At 44.8% G+C, this 18,502-nt stretch overlaps 1 protein-coding gene across 2 annotated transcripts in view; it reads right to left on the bottom strand.

Moving 5' to 3' along the window:
* Positions 1-15,723, bottom strand: part of TMTC2 (transmembrane O-mannosyltransferase targeting cadherins 2) — a 260,675-nt gene extending 244,952 nt beyond the window's left edge. The window contains exon 1 of one of the 2 annotated variants that reach the window (XM_064450359.1): positions 15,263-15,723. In XM_064450359.1, the coding sequence (XP_064306429.1) occupies positions 15,263-15,345 (83 nt within the window). In that variant the 5' untranslated portion in view covers positions 15,346-15,723. The remainder of the gene's footprint in view (positions 1-15,262) is intronic. The other variant, XM_064450367.1, reaches the window with a different exon arrangement.
* Between the last annotated feature and the right edge of the window lie 2,779 nt (positions 15,724-18,502).

The raw sequence follows: 18,502 nt of genomic DNA, 5'->3' as shown, positions 1-18,502 counted from the left end.
ATAAACACTGACTTTGCTTAGCTGAAGAGTCCACTTACTCATCTGTACTTCAAAAAAGAATACATTTCAGGCAGGTACAAGAGACAGAGAAAAACAGATTAGTTAGCTGCAGTTTTCTTTAATTACAACAGTAGCAATATTCAACCAATCTAAATTGAATTCAATTAAATCAAGGTTTAGTCAGCTCCTGAAGCAATAGCTGAAACAATCTCTGCACTGCTTCCTCATTTACTTTTATTTAGCACAGGTAGTGTAAGGTGACCCAAGTATCTAACTCCTAACCTTCAGCAGAAGAAAAAAAAAAGAAAATGCAGAAATTGCAACATCAACAGACATCCTTTGCTGCAGAAAGTAAAACCATAGAAGTTCCTACTGTACAAGAGTTCCTTCTGGAATTCAGAAGAATGACTAAAGAAATAAAGACTCTGCAAATACAAAAAACAACTGGCATTTTCTGATTACTATACTGCTTACTATATTTATCAGCTTAGAAATTCCTGAGGGCATAATTTGATACCAACTTAATCGCTCTGCTGGAAGATTCACTGATTGCAGGGTCCATCCTTTCACTCCCTCCATGACCTGCATTGCTGGTGCAGACATAAGATAGCATTGCAAGTATAGATAAGATGAAAAATTATGTGTTATTATATATGCAATTAAATATGCATATTAAATGCAACTGTCCTGTTATGAACAGGGTTCTTTTGCATTTTTCAATACAAAATAGAGCATGGCAAGCAGGCTCCCCTGAGCAGATTATTCTACAAGTGTGCTCACTCTGGGCAAAAGACTACCTGCTATGATTTCAGGTTCATGCTAAGAATTATCACAATACCTGCTCTTCCTTAACAGGACTATACTCTGCTACCTCAAGGATTTTGTATAGGATTTCAGTCCACAGAAAAGGAGAACAGAAAACAAATACCCTCCACTCTACTAGTATCTTTTCAACCACGTATAGCAGCATAAAGTATAACGTTGTCCATTTTCATACTCTACACAGATGTTTCCCCATGATTTCTTATCTTGAAAGAGGTATGCAAAATAAAGTGCTCTCAGTGCCCTTGTTCAAGCAAAAACATTCACCCATCACTCCCACTGTGCTACACAATGAACAGATGTCCCTACACCCTTGCCCACACTAAGAGCTAGTGCAATTTATACGTTTAAGCAGAATTGTTTAAATTACACTTGACCAGAAGGAAATAAAATTTCAATAAACTGCTTTTAATCCCATCCATTTCTGAAAATTCTCAATGTTATTTAGATATTTCCTTAAATATTTACAGAAAGAATGAGGCATTAATAAGATATTCTTTATTCTTGAATCCTGTAATCTTTTCCGTACTTACATTTACATGTGCCTTAGTTCTTTATTTTCATGCTTTAGAGTCATTTTAGTTATTCAGAAAACAGTACCATAACGTTAGGATTCAGTAGCAAAAAACTGAGTTTTAAACCTTTTCGCTGTAAACTAAGCTCATACACTTTTTCACATCATTAACAATTAGCATAGTGCGAACATAAACTGAAATTCCTTGCCTATAATAAGCTACAATACATGGAGCCTTAACAAAATCTACGAATTTCAGTCTGCAAGATGTTCAGAACAAGCCAAGCACAGAGCCAAGTTGGTAGATTTAAATATCACACACGGCATGTGAATTCAAACTGTGCATAACAGGGTGGTACCTTACTTCAAGCTACTGCATCAGAGCCTTTAAAGATACGTATATCATACTCATCACCATGGTACCTGCAGACCTGTACTATCCAATTTTCCTGCTAGACAAGACTCCTTCTCCAACACTGTCCCCAGGGAGCACCAAGATCTAGACCTGCGTAAAGAGCAGCAAGCCTTCTCTTTTCCTGCAAAACTAGCTGAATTCCATACACATCGAGTCAACAGCTCAGAATTACAGTAGGTTGAGCACATATCTTAGTGTCAGAAGAGCAAAACACTACAGGTATTCCTATATAGTCAGTGTTTTTATCATTTTTCAAAATTACTAAAACACCAAATATTAATACCTATTAGTATTACAAGGTAGCAGATTAGGCATGCAGCACACAACCTGGTGAAAGCCAATATTCCTTACGGTCTGTCTTCTTTGGGGCATCCTTTCCTCACCTCTACGAGACACTCTCCCAGCCTGTAAACAAAGTGGCCTTTAACTATTTTTGGAAAGGATTGCACACATTGATTGAAACTGGAACATTTAGAAAAAAATTAAAGAAAGAGCTGACTGTCCCCTAGAGGAGAAGAGTTTCCTGCAAAGTCTCTCACAGATTTACTGTTCCTCAGCAAGAGAGTTTCGTTTGCTTATAAACACCAATTTTTTTCTAATATCTTTACATTATTTTCTTTGTCAAGTGCTAGAAGCAGGCTCTAAATTCCAGAGGACCAACTAGCTTCCTGCTCCCTGGACATTCAATCCTTCCTTTTGCTTTTAACCTTGTATCAGCCAGGCATGAAGCTCCAAGCACCTAAGACCATCATAAATCAGGGTAATTCAGGGTTCTGCTTTGAATGCATACAAACCTACTCAATCAACATTAATCAAAATAGAGTTAATGAGACTTTTTTATTAAAAATTAGTACAATGCCATAGCAGATCACACTCTAGAGAAACTATGGCCAACCTGCTCTGTCTAAACAGCATCTAGACATCTAGCAATTCCATGGAAAGAGGAAAGTATATAAAGCGGGTTCCTTATTAGGACCCAAGGGAATGGCAGGAGGATGTGCCAGGGGAGGTTTAGGTCTGATATTATTAAAAGGTTCTTCACCCAGAGGGTGGTGGAGCACTGGAACAGGCTCCCCAGAGAAGCTGCCATAGCACCAAGCCCGACAATATTCAGGAAGCACTTGGACAAAGCCCTCAGAGACATGGTGTGAATTTGGGGTCATCCTCTGCAGGAACAGGAGTTGGACTTGATGATCCTTGTGGGTCCCTTCCAACTCCGGACATTCTATGGTTCTATGATTCTATAAGCTTCCCTTCTTTACATCCAAGTCATCATTTTAAAACAGCCAGATGCCCTTACCAAGGCTCAAGCCACACTGAACCAACCAGTGCAGTAGACCTACTAAAGGTGCAGTTTTGGCTGCCAAGAGCTTGCAATCACATTAGGAACAGAAGCAGGGAGAGAGGGAAAAGAAGCAGTACAAGATGTAATAGCTTGCACAGTAGCTCGGGGCACATCCAGACACACAGCCCCAGGTCCATTCAGGTGGAAGAGGCTTTCATCTCAGGATCTGCCTGCCAGCAATACTCTTCAAGCCACATCACTGCAAGCACAATGCTCTATAACACTAACTGAAGCTGCACAGCGCTGGTGCAAAGCTGCTTTCAGCAATCCTTTCATAGCCCAGGAAGAGCAGGAACGTGTCTGGCAGCGAACAGCAGCGTAGACGGTACTCTGGAGCGATTCAGCTTGGGTTTTGCTTTCTTAGCATGAGGTCAACAATGAGAGGAACCGTCATGGCTTTTCCCCATACTTAAGTCTTCCGTCTTCTAAAAAACAAGCACATCTTGAGATCTCTCCAGAAGCATGATGCTTATTAAAGACAAATACTACCATTTTTAACAAGCTAAGTGATTTACATACAAGAGATGAGTAATGTACTGTGAAATGGAATAGAACATACAGCTATGTCTTTTCACACAAATAGAAAATTTATTCAAGTACACTGGTGTTACAAAGAAGCTATAGAGAACTACAAAATGAAAGCTGCTACAGACAAAAATGCTATTTTATTTGATTAAATTTTTTCATCATTCTCTTAGTACTTTTTCTTTCAGCAAGCTTTATTTATACAGCCATGCAGCATTTAAATTATTTTTTTGGCACTAGAACCTTAATTCAGATCAAAGTGCTTTTAAAAAGCCTAAGTTTTCTTCTGCTTTAATTATAAAAATGTAGAAGATCAGAAGTTTAATTACAAATAATTAATTAAAAGAGAAACCTTTCTTCTGCAACTGACATTAATTTCACAAGACCAATCCTCCTTTTCCTCCTAAAAAAAATTAATAAATAACATTTTAAAGTTACCTCAAGTAAGGCTCAAACTGTTTGAAGAAAATTAAGCATACGCACTGAAGCTTCATGAAATTTATTACAAGGATATTCTTGTTATAATTCAAGATTTTGCAACAAGGGATACACAGCTAGATGCATACCGTACCTACAAGTATCTTCCCAGGAACCATACAGTGTTTCTTTTTTGTGTGGGAGTTGGAAAGAAGTATGGAAGGTCAAAGAAAGGATGGCAGAACAAGAGCGACCTTGCCAGAGACCCACAAACCAAACTTCCAAACAAAACTTCACAAATTATTTTAGAGTGTCGCCCAAGATGATTCACTGATGAAATTCTGGCACCAACAAGGACAGCCAGGCCAATACAAAGAGGCTTAATCCAAGACATAAATATTTTTCTTATTTTAGTGGTATCCAGAGGGATGATATATAACGAACAAGTTAAGGTTTCTTAACATACTGCCTCACTTTTGAGCCTATGCCTCACTTCTGAGCCTAATTTCTTCTCCATCTTGTTATTAAATAATTAAAACAATCAACACTGTTGCCACACTAAACAGTCATATCAAATAAATATAGTATCAAGTACAAGAGAAGGCATTACAGCACTTTTATCTTCACATCTCTGTTGGAAATGAGAGGATGTGACAAGGCACAGCATTCCTTCAAATATATTTTTATTTGAAAAGAAAAAATCTGTTTTTAAAAAGTATATGAAGCATGAAAAAAAAAAAAGAGTATATATAGGCTCATAACCTACAGAACAACAGTTACAAGTCGATTCTTACACCCACAGAGTCACACTCAATGCAGCATGGGTTCCTTACACTTCAGAAAGAAAAACCCAGGGTGTTCTTTAGGGTTAGGAAAGCTACCCTAATGGTCATGTGACTACGAGCATCTCATCTGAATTTACAATTGGACCTAACCCCCATCTCAAAGTAGCCCAGTACCAGTCCACTCAAACGAAGGAGCCAGCCAAATATAACTGATCCCAACCCAGGAACGCTGTCAGGCTGTAAAATGAAATGAAGAACATTTCTGTTACCATAGTGCTACAATATCATATAAAGGCTAAAAACACCAACAGGAACAGCTTGCAGAAGAGAAACAGCACAGTACTAAACAGCAAATTTTTAAGCGTATCACTTAATATGCTGCTTTGCACATTGGTCAGTGAGATCCTCCTGTGGCCTCTCAAAGGGCCACCATCGAAAACACTCTGAAAATGACGGAACTAAACCACATGCATGCAAGACTCAAGACACCAAAGGCCCAGAAATGCCTGATTTTCAGAATGAGCTCCAACTTCAAGGTTTTATGTTAGAGACCTGGAACAAATCAGTCATTTGCAGAAGAAAAAAAAAGTTATTCTGCATTAGTTCTAGTTCTCCCCATCCTGCCTCCAAGATATTGACCTATTACTTTTGAACTGCAACTTTCATTTCAAAGTGACTTCTAAAAGCCTGTCAAATATATAGACATGAATATATAAAGAACTTCAATTGGACAACTCACATCCTCACTTACAGAATCACAGAATGGCAGGGGTTGGAAGGGACCTCTGGAGATCATCTTGTCCAACCACCCTGCTTGAGCAGGGACACCCAGAGCAGGGGGCACAGGAACGCATCCAGACTGGTTTTGAATGTCTCCAGGGAAGGAGACTCCACAGCCTCTGTGGGCAGCCTGTTCCACTGCTCTGGCACCCTCACAGGGAAGACGTTTTTTCTCATGTTTAGCTGGAACTTCCTGTGTTCCAGCTTCTGCACATTGCCCCTTGTCCTGTCACTGGGCACTACTGAAAAGACTCTGGTCCCACCCTCTTGACACCCACCCTTCAGATAATCATAAGTATTGATAAGATCCCCCCTCAGTCTTCTCCAGACTGAACTAACCCAAGTCTCTCAGCCTCTCCTCATAAGGGAGTTGCTCCAGCCCCCTGATCATCTTGGTAGCTCTCCGCTGGACTTGCTCAAGGAGTTCCCTGTCCTTCTTAAACTGGGGGGCCCAAAACTGGACACAGTACTCCAAATGTGGTCTCACTAGGGCAGAGTAGAGGGGGAGGATAACCTCCCTCAACCTGCTGGCTGCACTCCTTTAAATGCACCCCAGCATACCCTCAGCCTTCTTGGCCACAAGAGCACAGTGCTGGCTCAGGGTCACCTTGCTGTCCACCAGCACTCCAAGGTCCTTCTCAACAGAGTCACTTTCCAGCAGGTCAGCCCCCAACCTATACTGGTGCCTGGGGTTGTTACTCCCCAGGTGCAGGACCTTGCACTTGCTCTTGTTGAATTTCATGAGGTTTCAGCCAAGCTCTCCAGCCTGTCCAGGTCTCATTGGGTGGCAGCACAGCCTTCTGGTATATCAGCCACTCCTCCCAGCTTGGTATCATCAGCAGACTTGCTGAGGTTACACTCTATCCCATCATCCAGGTCGTTGATGAATATGTTGAACAGGACTGGACCCAGCACAGACCCCTGGGGAACACCACTAGTGACAGGCCTCCATCCAGACTCTGACCCGTTGATCACGACCCTCCGAGTTCTGTAACTGAGCCAGTTCTCAATCCACCTCACTGTCCACTCATCCAACCCACACTTCCTTTGCTTGCCTGTGAGGATGTTAAGGGAGACAGTGTCAAATGCCTTACAGAAGTCTGGACTCTGAATATGCTAAAACACACCTCAGGGAAACACCCCGGGGCTAGAAGGCAGGCACAGGAATCACCACAAGACTTGTGGGTCTAAACCAGAGACCAGACACACACTGAATATTTACAATTGAAGTGAAGATGGGGCAGACCACCTCTGCCTGCCTTCTAAAGGCCACTTCAGCACACCCATCTGTTTTCTTTTTTTTTTTTTTACACAGATGATTGGCTCCTCATGAAGTCTTTCATCTCCTGCTGGAATCTGGATGAAGCTGTATCGAGGGGCTCTTTGACAGAAATAAAAGCAAACAGTTTGGTGCTGGTTGAGTGGATTTTGGGACTTGGTTTTAACTGCAATACTCCACAATAAGGGGCTTGGGTGACTCCTATGTATAGCCAGGTTGATTTTCCTGGTACCAGCACTAATTCTTAAAGACCTTTGTAATGGACAACATCCACTGCCTTGGGTTTTTTCTCCCCACCAAGTAACTCCATCACCTTAAAACCACTGGAGACGTCATCTTAAGGAGACTATTTTCAGTGGAAGAGTATTTCTTAGTGCTTTACTCATACACTGGAACTTGTACATGCTGGGTTTTTTAATACCAAAGTAAATAACCATTACCAGCTTCAATAGTTACTGAGCAAAACCTAAGAGCTATTTTAAGCAGCATCGACTGAGAAATATTCCCACGTAGAAGTTGGAGGCTAAATGTTGTAAAGGCACTCCTGATACACCACGATGTTGGGAGCCTACACACTTGTCAGCCAGGCATTGCCTCCTAAAGAAAAGTATCTGATTCAGAGAGCCATCCAACTCCGAGCTACATTCCCTTGCATCAGAGGGAGAGAACATTCTCAGAAAGGCAATTAAAAAGTAAAGTAACATTTACTCAGCACAGGTAGCCAAGCAATTGGAAAGACTATGTACAGAAATGAAATGCTGTCTCTAAATTGGGACTGCAGACAAACACTTGTGGTGTATCCATCTTTTATTTAGGTATATGAGAGGGTTCAAAGACTGTTTTCCCACCAGAAGGGTGCCCTAAGCATAGGGTGCAGGTCGTGGGCAGTGATGATGGGGAAGTGGCACACTGGAGCCTGGATCCTGGGCCCAGCAACAGTTATTGCTGTACGTAAGAAGCCATGGAGGTGGGAAGGGAAGACAGGACAGATATCTAGGAATGGTTTAGGCTGCTGCTGAATGGGTTTGTTTCCATGAAAATTTTGGTCACTGAATCGTGACCCTGTTTCAAGAGTTCAAGACCTTTTTTGTGATTTAAGTACACAAATTACCAAGCTGCATGAAATAGCATCCAAGCACTGGCAGAGACTTTACAGTGATAGTTCTGCTACCAATTATTGTGTTGTTCCTCTGAACTAATACTGAACTAGCTGACTAAAACACATAGGAGTTAAAAATCATACAATCCTCTCATTAGCAAAATAGCCTAGAGTAATGCTAAGTTCAGAAAAACCCATCCTGGAAACAGGATGCTAACTAAATTCAGAAAATCCTGTCCTCGCTTGAACCACAGGTCAGAAGTCAGGGTGGGTTTTTTTGCTCTACTGACAAGTCAGTGAATAATAGGGGATGCCACAGACCAGTCCAGTCATCTAGCAGTAATGGTCTGTACCATCATGTGGAAAATCCTCCTTCAATTACCTGTCAGTCTCTGGCTTCCTGGGCCAGCTGGGACCAGGAGCACTGCTGAGGCCAATGTGCTTAACTCCTGGAGAGAAGGAAGTGCTCCAAGGCAGTCAACAGTGACCCCTGCAAATAAATTAAGGAGCCTTTGTGGCAGACTAACGGGAAGCCTGTCCAGCTCTCTGCTGGAAGACAGATGCCAAAAAAGGCTTGGCCTCAAGTTTTAGGCATACAACAAAAATCTGCTATTTTATTTACTATAGTGATGGTGCACATGTTTTTAGAGGTTACCCTGATTTTAAACAGGTTTTGAAGCATGAATGCAGGCCATTTGAATAAACTACTAGAAAAAAACATATCAAAAGAATTAAGATATAAAAGACAAAACAGCTTGTGCTGAAAGCACAATATTTCCAATAAAACAAACTGCAAATACAAAGACAAAGAGATGAAGGAAAGAAGGGCTATGAGGACAGTAAACAAGCATTATTTACCTCCAACTGAAACCTCCCACTATTCTTGAAAAAATTCCTCATGAAGCAAATAGGACAACGAAGGCTAACAGAGTAATTCAGTGTCCTACGGAACGCAAGTATTAGTATTCAAGGAAGCCGCTTTTACTTTTTCTCCCTCTCAAAGCTTAACAAGGCCAGGAATGGCCGGGGTGGCAGAACACCGGGGCACATCGACTAGCCATCCCCGGTTACTGAGGCTGGGTGGCCAAGTTTCATCAGCTTCAAACGGTCTGATTTACTGGTTTCCTTTTCTCAAAGTGAAATAGAGATTGACAGATTACTTGATCCTTAGCCACCATCTCAGTCATCCAGCATGTTTCTTTGTTTCACAGTAAGCTGTCATATACGAGTAACAGCAACCCTGTGCTAGCCTGAAGCATCCTCCAAAGGCAAAGCCTAAGCATACACCAATGCCTTTGGAGATGCTTGTTATGAGCCATTCACAAGTCCACAAGATATTTCAACTGTCCTGAAGTAGCAAACCAAGCAGTAGAGTAGGTATATTAAGTAATATTTAGAGTGTGATTCCAAAAACCAGTTTCCTCTGGTTCTTCAAGTTTCATTCAGCAACGGGCTGGCCTTTGGGTAAAAATGGTTTAGTGCAGAGTACTGTGGAAGGTGAAACTGGTAAAGAAATTACAGGATTTACACCCTCTCCCTCTTACTGGGGAGGGACTGCCCGTACAAGTGATAACAGAAATACCTCAAGTCTAGAGGACTATCCTGAGACTGTGGGAATATGACCTAAGAGTTTGATCTAGAATAAGTAAAATGAAATCCTACTGTCATCCTGACTTAAACAAGCTTCCCACAAAACAAGCTCCCACTTTAAAGGATGATAAAGAGCGTTTATAAGATCATTCACCCCAAGCGGGAAAGCACAGCAGTTCAAAGGCTGCCAAGCCTCAAAATCCAACAATAGGCTTCCGCAATCAAGAGAAATTCCAAAACTAATTTAAAAACCTGAGGGCCAAAGTGTTGGAGAACAAAGAACTTTCAGCATAAGGTTCAAATGTCCAGATAAAACACTTCCATCTTTCAAATAACCACTTTGGACAGAAATTAGGGATTAAGAAACATTGAAGGAAACGGACAGTCTAAAAAGATTTTTTTCAAAAACGACAGTTAAACCAAAAGCTGTGTCAAGCCTATAACATATTTAGAAATAAATGGAAAAAAATCTAACCATAAACATTGGCCCAAATATCAGATTCCCTTTTACATAAATAACAGTAAGAATATGCATCTCTTCTGATTTATTCTCTTTCTCCAACTGTATGTTTGGAGCAACTTTCACCACAGGTTGCCAGCAGGCTTGCATCTACAGCTTCAGCATCAAATATTTCAGCTACAGAAATAAATTCCATAAACAAACAGCAAAGTCTGCTTTAGTCAACTTCACAGGAGGAAAGAAAAAAAATCCTAGCAGCCAACAACGAGGGGAGGCAAACTTCCAGATGAGGGAGGCAAAGGAGCTCTAATTCAGCACTCTTGCAGCTATCAGATGGTTAACAAATTGAGATGAGAGACTTCTGAGCGACTTTCACTCTGGCAAACTTAAAGGATTCAGAAGTGCAGCTGGAATACATATGGGAGATGTTGGAGAAAGTGGATCATTTGAATTTGTAACTCCATTGTGTGCTGGAAGAACTTCCTGCAGATGAGGCGCATCCCGTCAGTGACTCAGGGAGACTCTCCGTCTGCTAACAGTCATGAATTTGTTCTCTGAACCAGCTACCAGAAGTGATTCCGTTTATGTTAGTGTTATATATGCAACAAGAATCTTAAAATAAAACCTGCGGGGACATCATTTATTTTTTGCTTCCAAAAATCTCTATACTACAGCATCTCCACTGGAAAAGAAAAATCCACACTATTTTGATGAAACTAAGATTTCACATTCTGATCAAAGTATTTTTAGTCAAACGAAATTTTTATGCAGAAACGCTTTTTAAGTCAAAAGCCAAATATATGTTTAGATGACATTCAGCATTTAAAATGGAACAGGTATCACATTATTATCATGCCTATTAGAGAACCAGTTATTGGTTCACTTGGTTGATACTCAGCTACAGTACTTGAAAACTACATAGCCTCAGCTGCTCAGGCATCTTCTCTGGATCTTTATCAACATGCTAAAGTCCCTGTTTCATATACCAATTAGCTTTATGGTAATTTGAAATTAGCACATATAAAGATGCAACAGGAAGGACAAGGGGAAAACATTAGAGAGCGTACAAGCCCATCTCCCCACTTCTCCCCATCACCAGCCTCGCTGCTAGAATTCAGAAGACTGCAGCCACCTGCAAACTGGAGCTACTGCAGGCTACTGGAGAAGCACACTTGGAGCTGAAAAATTGAGAGTAGATGACAAAAAGGGGCTATAAAAAATCACAGATGTAAATTAATAATCAAATATAGACACACAACAAGGAGACAGATGGCAAGCAATTTTCCCCAGTGTAGTTATACTTGTTCTTCTAGTGCACTTATTTGGGTCACTCGCTAGATTAAATCTCATGTGGCAGACCCAACAGAGGTACTGTTGAATGTGTATGGGCTCGGCCTATTTTTAAATGATGCAAGTCTGACACTACAGGGTGAAGGAATTTATCAGGATTTCTTCAATGCAGTTTGCCATACTGCCCTGCAACTTTGAAACAGGGCTGTTGGATATTCTCTACCATCTGCAAGGCTGCCCCATTCAGGCCTGCTAAATAAAATGCAGCACAAGATAAAGTTGGTCAGCACTACCAAATCTCATGGAAGAGTCCTTCACAGAGACAGATGAATCTGTATGTATTTTCCAGAATGCCAATTTTGTCAGTGCCACAGAGTAAATACATCACTCAAGGTTAAAGATTCCTACTAATACTCTCCTTAAAATATGCCTTTCTTCTGACATTTGGGAGTGAGAAGGCACACCTCAATGGATGAGTTGCTTTTGACGTGTTCACTGTAGCAACGCATGACCTCCGATACGCGAAGCACTAAATCTTCCACACCCCAGTTATAAACTGACAGTGATCTGTCTTATTTAGTGCAGGTCACATGAAGGGCTACAACTTCAATGCAAGGCACCCACGGGGCAAATCACCTACTTCTGAGGGTGCTTAAATGGCAGGCAAGAATAATTACACAGGTGTGTAAGCCTAACTGCAGCAATGGGTTTCCCTCCTGTAATACTGGAGATATTAGCGTGAAACAAGAACGGCATGTGCAGAGATTAGCCCCCCTTAATCCGGCAAGAAACTGGATTTAACACAGTACAACAAGCAAGATCTTCAATACCGCCTCAGGAATGGAAACTGCACTTCTCCCTACCCCTTGTTATCAGTTCCAAGATGATTTTGCTCAGCAATAAATAAGCCTTTATTAATAAAAAGCAATGTGAGCTTACTGTGGCATTAGATCAACAACACCTAAATACTTCCCACCCTCTTCCCGCATTTGTCTTACTACATGCCACATCCAACTTCAACTAAAACAAAGAAGCAAAAAGAAGGAAAAAATATTTTTTTGTTCCTGGATGAACAAGGTGATTTTTGAGTTGGGGGAGAAATCCCACCTAGTAATCTACACATGTAACTAGGAAATATCACAGCCGTCTGTGAGAATTACAGTAGCAGGGAACAGGGTGGCAAAACCTTGTGTTTTCTAGGACCGCAGAGAAAAAAAAAATAAAGCACTGTTTCTTCTTTATACTGGCTCTCAGGTTTAGAGGCTGTCACTTTCATTCAAAGTAATCAATAAGTCAATTGATGAAAAGATCCCATGTTTGCGCTGATTATGTGCGTGCCACATATCTGTCTGGCCTGAAAGAAACAAGTTAGGCAGAATAATGGTGAAAAGTAAGAATGTATACGTTTGCTTACTCAACTTCCTCAGGCTTTAAATTCATTCAATTTCAGTTTAATTGGGTGAAGGGTGGGAAATAAAATATTGAATGCTTTGATATAGACTCATAAAGCCCAGACTACAAGCAAGTTTGTTATATCACTGTCCATACAGTCTTTGGTTTGGTGCCGTGCAGCCGCTAAAATATTAAGTTTTACCATTGGGAAATTGATTTTGCTATAAGAAGTTTTTACGATGCCACTTAATCTTACCCAACCTACATAAAAAAAATACAGAAAGCAATTACAGACACCCTTTATATAGTAAGCTTGATCACTATATTAAAAAAAGAACAGTCTGATGTAATTTCAATATAATGGCAAAGGAAACAGAAGAAAGCTATGGCAATGTGCTGCCCTCCTGAAACAAAACATTGCAGGTTCCCAGCTTAAATGCACAATCTTGATTCACTTAAAGTTAGTAGCATGATCCATCTCCCACATGGAGGGCTGTGTCCTGCAGCTCCAGCATCGACCTCCTTTGCTAGTGTTACCTTTCAAGCTGGCTCCTGGGGGGGCAGCGAGATTCTGTGATTACAGTTAAAAGACTACTTTGGGTCTGAGAGCCTGCCTCTTTGAATAGATAACCCCTTCTAGTTCATCAATTACTAGCATGCAACAGCCATTTCTGCCTTGCCCCTTCCAGTGCTGCAGTTGAAAAACATTCTAATTAGATGACCCTGCATACAGAAATGCCATTAACTGGCTTTCAGAGCACTCTAGTGAATGGCTAAATCTTAGCTACAATCGTGAGAAGTACTTTATTTAGTTAGGAGGTAAACACATAAACAAAGCGGCATTTTAGTACACCTTTTAAATAGGCTGGGGTTAGTACTAGCAAAGACAGAGCACGATTATCTTTTCCACCCTCATATCACTATTTTCTAACTTCATTAAAGCACACTCAGACAAGATCAAGAGTAAACCTTGACCTCCACATCAATAACACCAGGTAGTACTTCAAATTGCTTTCTATGCCTAGCCAATTTGAACTGGCCTGCGGGACAGGCTTATAAGCACATCCTTAAACAACACAGTTTTGCCTAAATATTGCAACATACACTGCTTAGGGTTACATAAATATTCCACAACTCCTGCAGTTCTTAGTGATAACAAGCAGGTTTAAAATAGTGTCAGCATGTCAAAATATTCACTGATTTCTATTGATCCAACTCAGAGCTTGCGTGTCAGGATAACAGCAGAGGTTGGGTTTTTTTTTTTTCTTTTACTGTTTGTGAGTAAAGTTTTGAAATGTGTAAAACAGGTTTAAGAAAAACCATTGGGGATAATGGGAAGGCTCATAGAAACCTAAAAACACTTAATTGCTTCACAGGGCTCCAACTGCATGTAAATGACCTGACGGGCTGAAGCCTGAACCGCCACATTCTGGCGGCCGACGCTGCTCCCAGCCCGAGACCTGCACCAGGACTAACACTTAGCATTTACTCTCAGTATAACAGATTTAGCAGTGGCAACCTTGAAAACGGGGAGCTGGGGGGGTAGCATTCTGGAAGCGGTGACAGACCCTTAAACACGGCAGGTGCACCGTAATATGGCGTAAGGGAGGAAATTTCCAAGTTTGGTAACTAATTGACACCATCAGGAGAGGCAGGTTACTTCCCCGAGGCAAGTGCCTAGTGAAAGACACAACTGACCCTTTCACATCCCCTCGGCGCCCCGGGAAGCTCAGCTCATCCAGCAGCATCTCCCCGCCCAGGCGCATCCCTCGCCCCCCACCCCACCGCCCCGCGTTCCCCCTCTCGCACGCAGCTCCACGGCGCGACCGCTCCCCTCCCGGCAGCCGCTCCGGGAGTTCGCAGGCACCCGCCGCGCACCCGGGCCGGGCACACTCGTGTCCGCACGCCCACACCCCCCCACGCTCCCCCCGGCGGAGGGCGCGGGGCCGCCCGCCCGCCCCCGGGGAGAGGGTCCCTCGCCACAGGGGAGAGAGGCTGATGAAAAGCTGTCAAAGTCAATCCGTGCTCACTTTTTGGATGGTTTAATTCCAATGGAGCGTGAAACACCCCAGGACGGTTAGTAAGTTTAGCCAGGCGTGCTGTTCTCCCTAATACATTTTAATTACGCATCTGTTTTAATTGTGATCAGATTAAGTCACCGGAAAAGGCACAGAGCGGGATTCTTCCCCGAACGCTAACAGCGCTTTCCAGCAGCTGCTGACGGCAGGTAGGTTCCGGAGCGGAGCAGGTAAGGAGCCCGGCTCAGCGCGGCCCCGGTCCCCGCAACTCCCCGGAGCGGGGTCCGGGGGGCGGCCGGGCGCGCCGCCGGCACCGCGCCTGTGGGACCGGCCCGGGACGCGGGAAGTTAAAGCGGCGGGCGCCTTCCCAGCGGGGAGGGCTGGACGGGACCGAGCCCGCGCGGGAGCTGTCAGCGCCCCGGGAGCGGCGGGGGCCGCCGGCGCCGCCCCGGGTACCCCGAGGCAGGCGGCGGCCGCCCCGCTGCCGGCAGGTGGGCACCCCCCGCCCGGCCCCGCCGCCCCCCGCCCTACCTGTCATCGTAGCAGAAGTCGGCGCCCAGTGTGTTGAGGTACAGGGCGAGCCCCAGGGCGCTGCTCAACAACTCCGCGATCATCTCTCCGCCTGCCGCCGCCGCCGCCGCCGCGCTCGCACCGGGGCAGCCCCCCCCGGCCGGCCTCCCGCGCCAGCCCCGCCGCCGCTGCCCCTCGCACCCCCCGGCACCGTGGGGCGCCGCTCCGCGCTCCGCCGGCGGCCGCAGCCTGACGGCGTCCCCCCGCGCCTCCGCCGCCCCCTACCCCATGGCAGCGGGGCGAGCGCGGCTGGGCTGAGCGGGGCTGAGCGGAGCTGAGCGGGGCGCGGCGCGGCGCGGCGGCTGCCGCCCTCCTCCCGCGGCGCCTCGGCGCTGCCGCGGCCCCGGCCCGCGTCCCCCTCGCTGCCGAGCCGGGCGCCGCCGCCGAGGCTCTGGGAGCGCCCGCGTGGGGCGCCCCGGGCTCCCACCGCGCCTGCGTGCGGGCCCGCCCCGCGCCCGCCCCTCCGCGCCCGCCCCGCCCCGCGACCCCGCCCCGCGCCCCGCGCGGCGCTCAGCCCGCGACCCCGCCCGCGACCGCGACCCCAGGCGCGCCCGCACCGCGGCGGCGGCGGCAGCGGCTGGTTCCTGCGCTGGGCAGGGCTTGCCCCGCGGCGGCCGCCAGCTTGGCCCAAGCCTCTTCTTCAGGCTTTTTTCCCTCTCCCCTTTTCCCCCTCTTCCTCTCCCCGTTTTCCTTTTCCTTTCCTTTTTCTTTCTGACTTCCTTCTTTCCGTCTTCTCTCTTTTTTCTTTCAGTTTCTGTTTCTTTCTTTTCAGTTTTCCTCTCTTTTTAGTTTCTTTTTCTTTCTTTTCCTCCTCCCCTTCCCTCCGTTCCCCTCTTCTTCCCTTTCCATCTTTGTTTTCCTTTCCCTGTTCCCCTTCACCCCCCGTTTGTTCTCCTTACCCCGCCCCCCAGCGTGGGGCAGATGGAAACTCATCAGTAGGAAAGAGAGGGCCCGTACCACTGGGGATGGGGTGCCGGAGCAGGAGGCTCCGCGCTCCCACTTGCCCTGAGCCTGGTGTTCCCTCACTGTCAGCCTGGGCATCCATGGGGAGCGCTTAGCTCCGCTTCCAGTTAAGCAACACCAAAGTAAACCGCTGACCCTTGGCAGAGGGGGGCTGGAAACAAACACACCCCAAGGCAAGGAGCGCCGCAAAGCGGGGCTCCCTCAGGACGGCCCCACGAGGGGGTGCCTCCTGCGAGGGGTGAGGCGGGCGCGGCCTGAGCTGCGCCCTGTGAGCGGGACAAATAAATGGCCCCGGCAAGAAACCCAGCTGTGGGAAATAATGCAGTGAATCCGTCTTCAATAATTCATGGGATATAGAGGCATGAAGTTATGGAAAGGGTTTGGGTCCATCAAGCTGCTTGTTTCCTTTTTTAAGAGAGTTTTTAAAATGTTGCCTCCTTTTTCTGCTAGCCAGCCCTTTATATAACTGTTTCCTCATGATTTCCATCAAGTGGCACATCATGCTGTCCCAGAAGAATGGGAGCCTGTACATCAAGCTGTGCCTAATAAATCGGGGAGCTTTTAACAAGTTTTCTTTCTCCCCTATGTGATTATTTAATGCTGTTCTTTGCAACCTCAAAATATATTAAGTGCATTAAGACCTCTTTCAAGCGATGTTTAAAGTGCTCCTGTGAAGTCTGCCCCAAGTGTCACAAACATCTCAGCTGCTTTTACTTAGGTTCAGGGGGTGTGTTATCACCATCACGGGCAGTAATTGCAGACGTGGGGGGAGGGTGTGCATTTTGTTCAGAATATTAAAGCTTTGAGGGGCCTTATTGAACCCATTAGCGGATCACATTGATCTGGCATTAAACTTTTCAGCCTGAAGCACAGAACACAGTAACCTAGATTTTAAAGAGTTGGTACGCTTTGTCAGAAGAACTGTGATCCTTACTTTCCAACGCCGGTTCTCAATGTGTTTCTGGACCTACTGCCAAGATCCCGATCACCATGACTAGCTCCTTCTTGCTGCAGCGGGACTGCTGAGCTTACGCACTAGGTTTGCACTGCTCTTTCTCTGGAACATCCTAATAAACCCTGCATAAAAAGCGGTATAATTGCTGCTGAGTCACGGTGGCAGAAGTCTCTCGTTCTCCCTCAAGAGCATATGGATTTTTTTTCTTCAGAGAGGCAGGGCTGCTGGCTGGGGCAGATGAGGGCTGGCAGGAAAACTTTAGAAACAAAACAATCCCTCCAGGGAAAAAGTTTAACAAAGCCTGACACCAACTAATAAAACCGAATGTCAAGAAAGGGTGGGATGAAATGTGTAGACTGTGCGAAGAGTGCCTGCTCCGCTGGACGTTCCCAGTGCTCCAGGGTGGCTGGAGGCAGCATTAGGGCTCCACCAGCCTAAATCCGAGTAGATTTAGCTGCACTCACAAGAGTCTACAAAGCCTGTATCTGTATCATGTAGAAACATTTCTTCATATAAACAAAGGGTAAGTGTCCTCCAATGGCAAGAGCTTTCTCTGATGGAAAAATCCTGCTTTGTAGAAAGAAATAGATGGCAACGTGTGCATGTACGCAGCCCCACACCCCCTCACCTGTCAGCTCTGGCACCCCCAAGCTGGGGGCAGCAGGTGGGAAGAGCCAGTGCAGAAAGCTGGAGACAAGTTCAACATAAAAATTATTGGCCTTGTTAAGCAAACAACACAGCAGAAGAAAACAAGAGGCTAGAAATCAAAGCATGATAGGGGAATTCCTTCTGTTCCTCAGTTAGTTAAAAGCAATAAATGCACTGGAGTTATGAACAACGTTCTATTTTACTCTATCATCTAGAGATGTCAGCTAACATTCTGACTCCCAGCAGATTCACAGCGTGACATACAGTAATCAGAAGGTATCAAAAGAGGTAATTTAGAAGTTCAGATGTGTCACTAAGCAGCCATTTTCAAAATAGCCTTCGCTTCCAGAAAGTCATTTTCACAGAGTCCGGTACCAGGGAAGAGGGAAGAGGTGGACTGTTGTAACAAGGCATAATAAGAACAATAGTAACTGTAAAGGTAACTAGCGTTACGCACTCTTAACAGCTCATCTATCGTGTATACCTTAGTAGACAAATTCACATGCTTTACTGCAAATATGGCAATCAAAAGTAATCTGTTTTAATACCAGTCTGGAAATTTCTTCATTAAAGACATTATAGACTCTGAGTCACTGTGCTACAATATACTTCACCTAAACTGCGCCTGAAAGATT

The sequence above is a fragment of the Phalacrocorax carbo genome, chromosome 1 (genome assembly GCF_963921805.1).
Source record: "Phalacrocorax carbo chromosome 1, bPhaCar2.1, whole genome shotgun sequence".
NCBI classification, from domain to species: domain Eukaryota; kingdom Metazoa; phylum Chordata; class Aves; order Suliformes; family Phalacrocoracidae; genus Phalacrocorax; species Phalacrocorax carbo.
The sequence above is the reverse complement of the archived record's forward strand: the minus strand, read 5'-3'. Positions and strand labels throughout refer to the sequence as shown.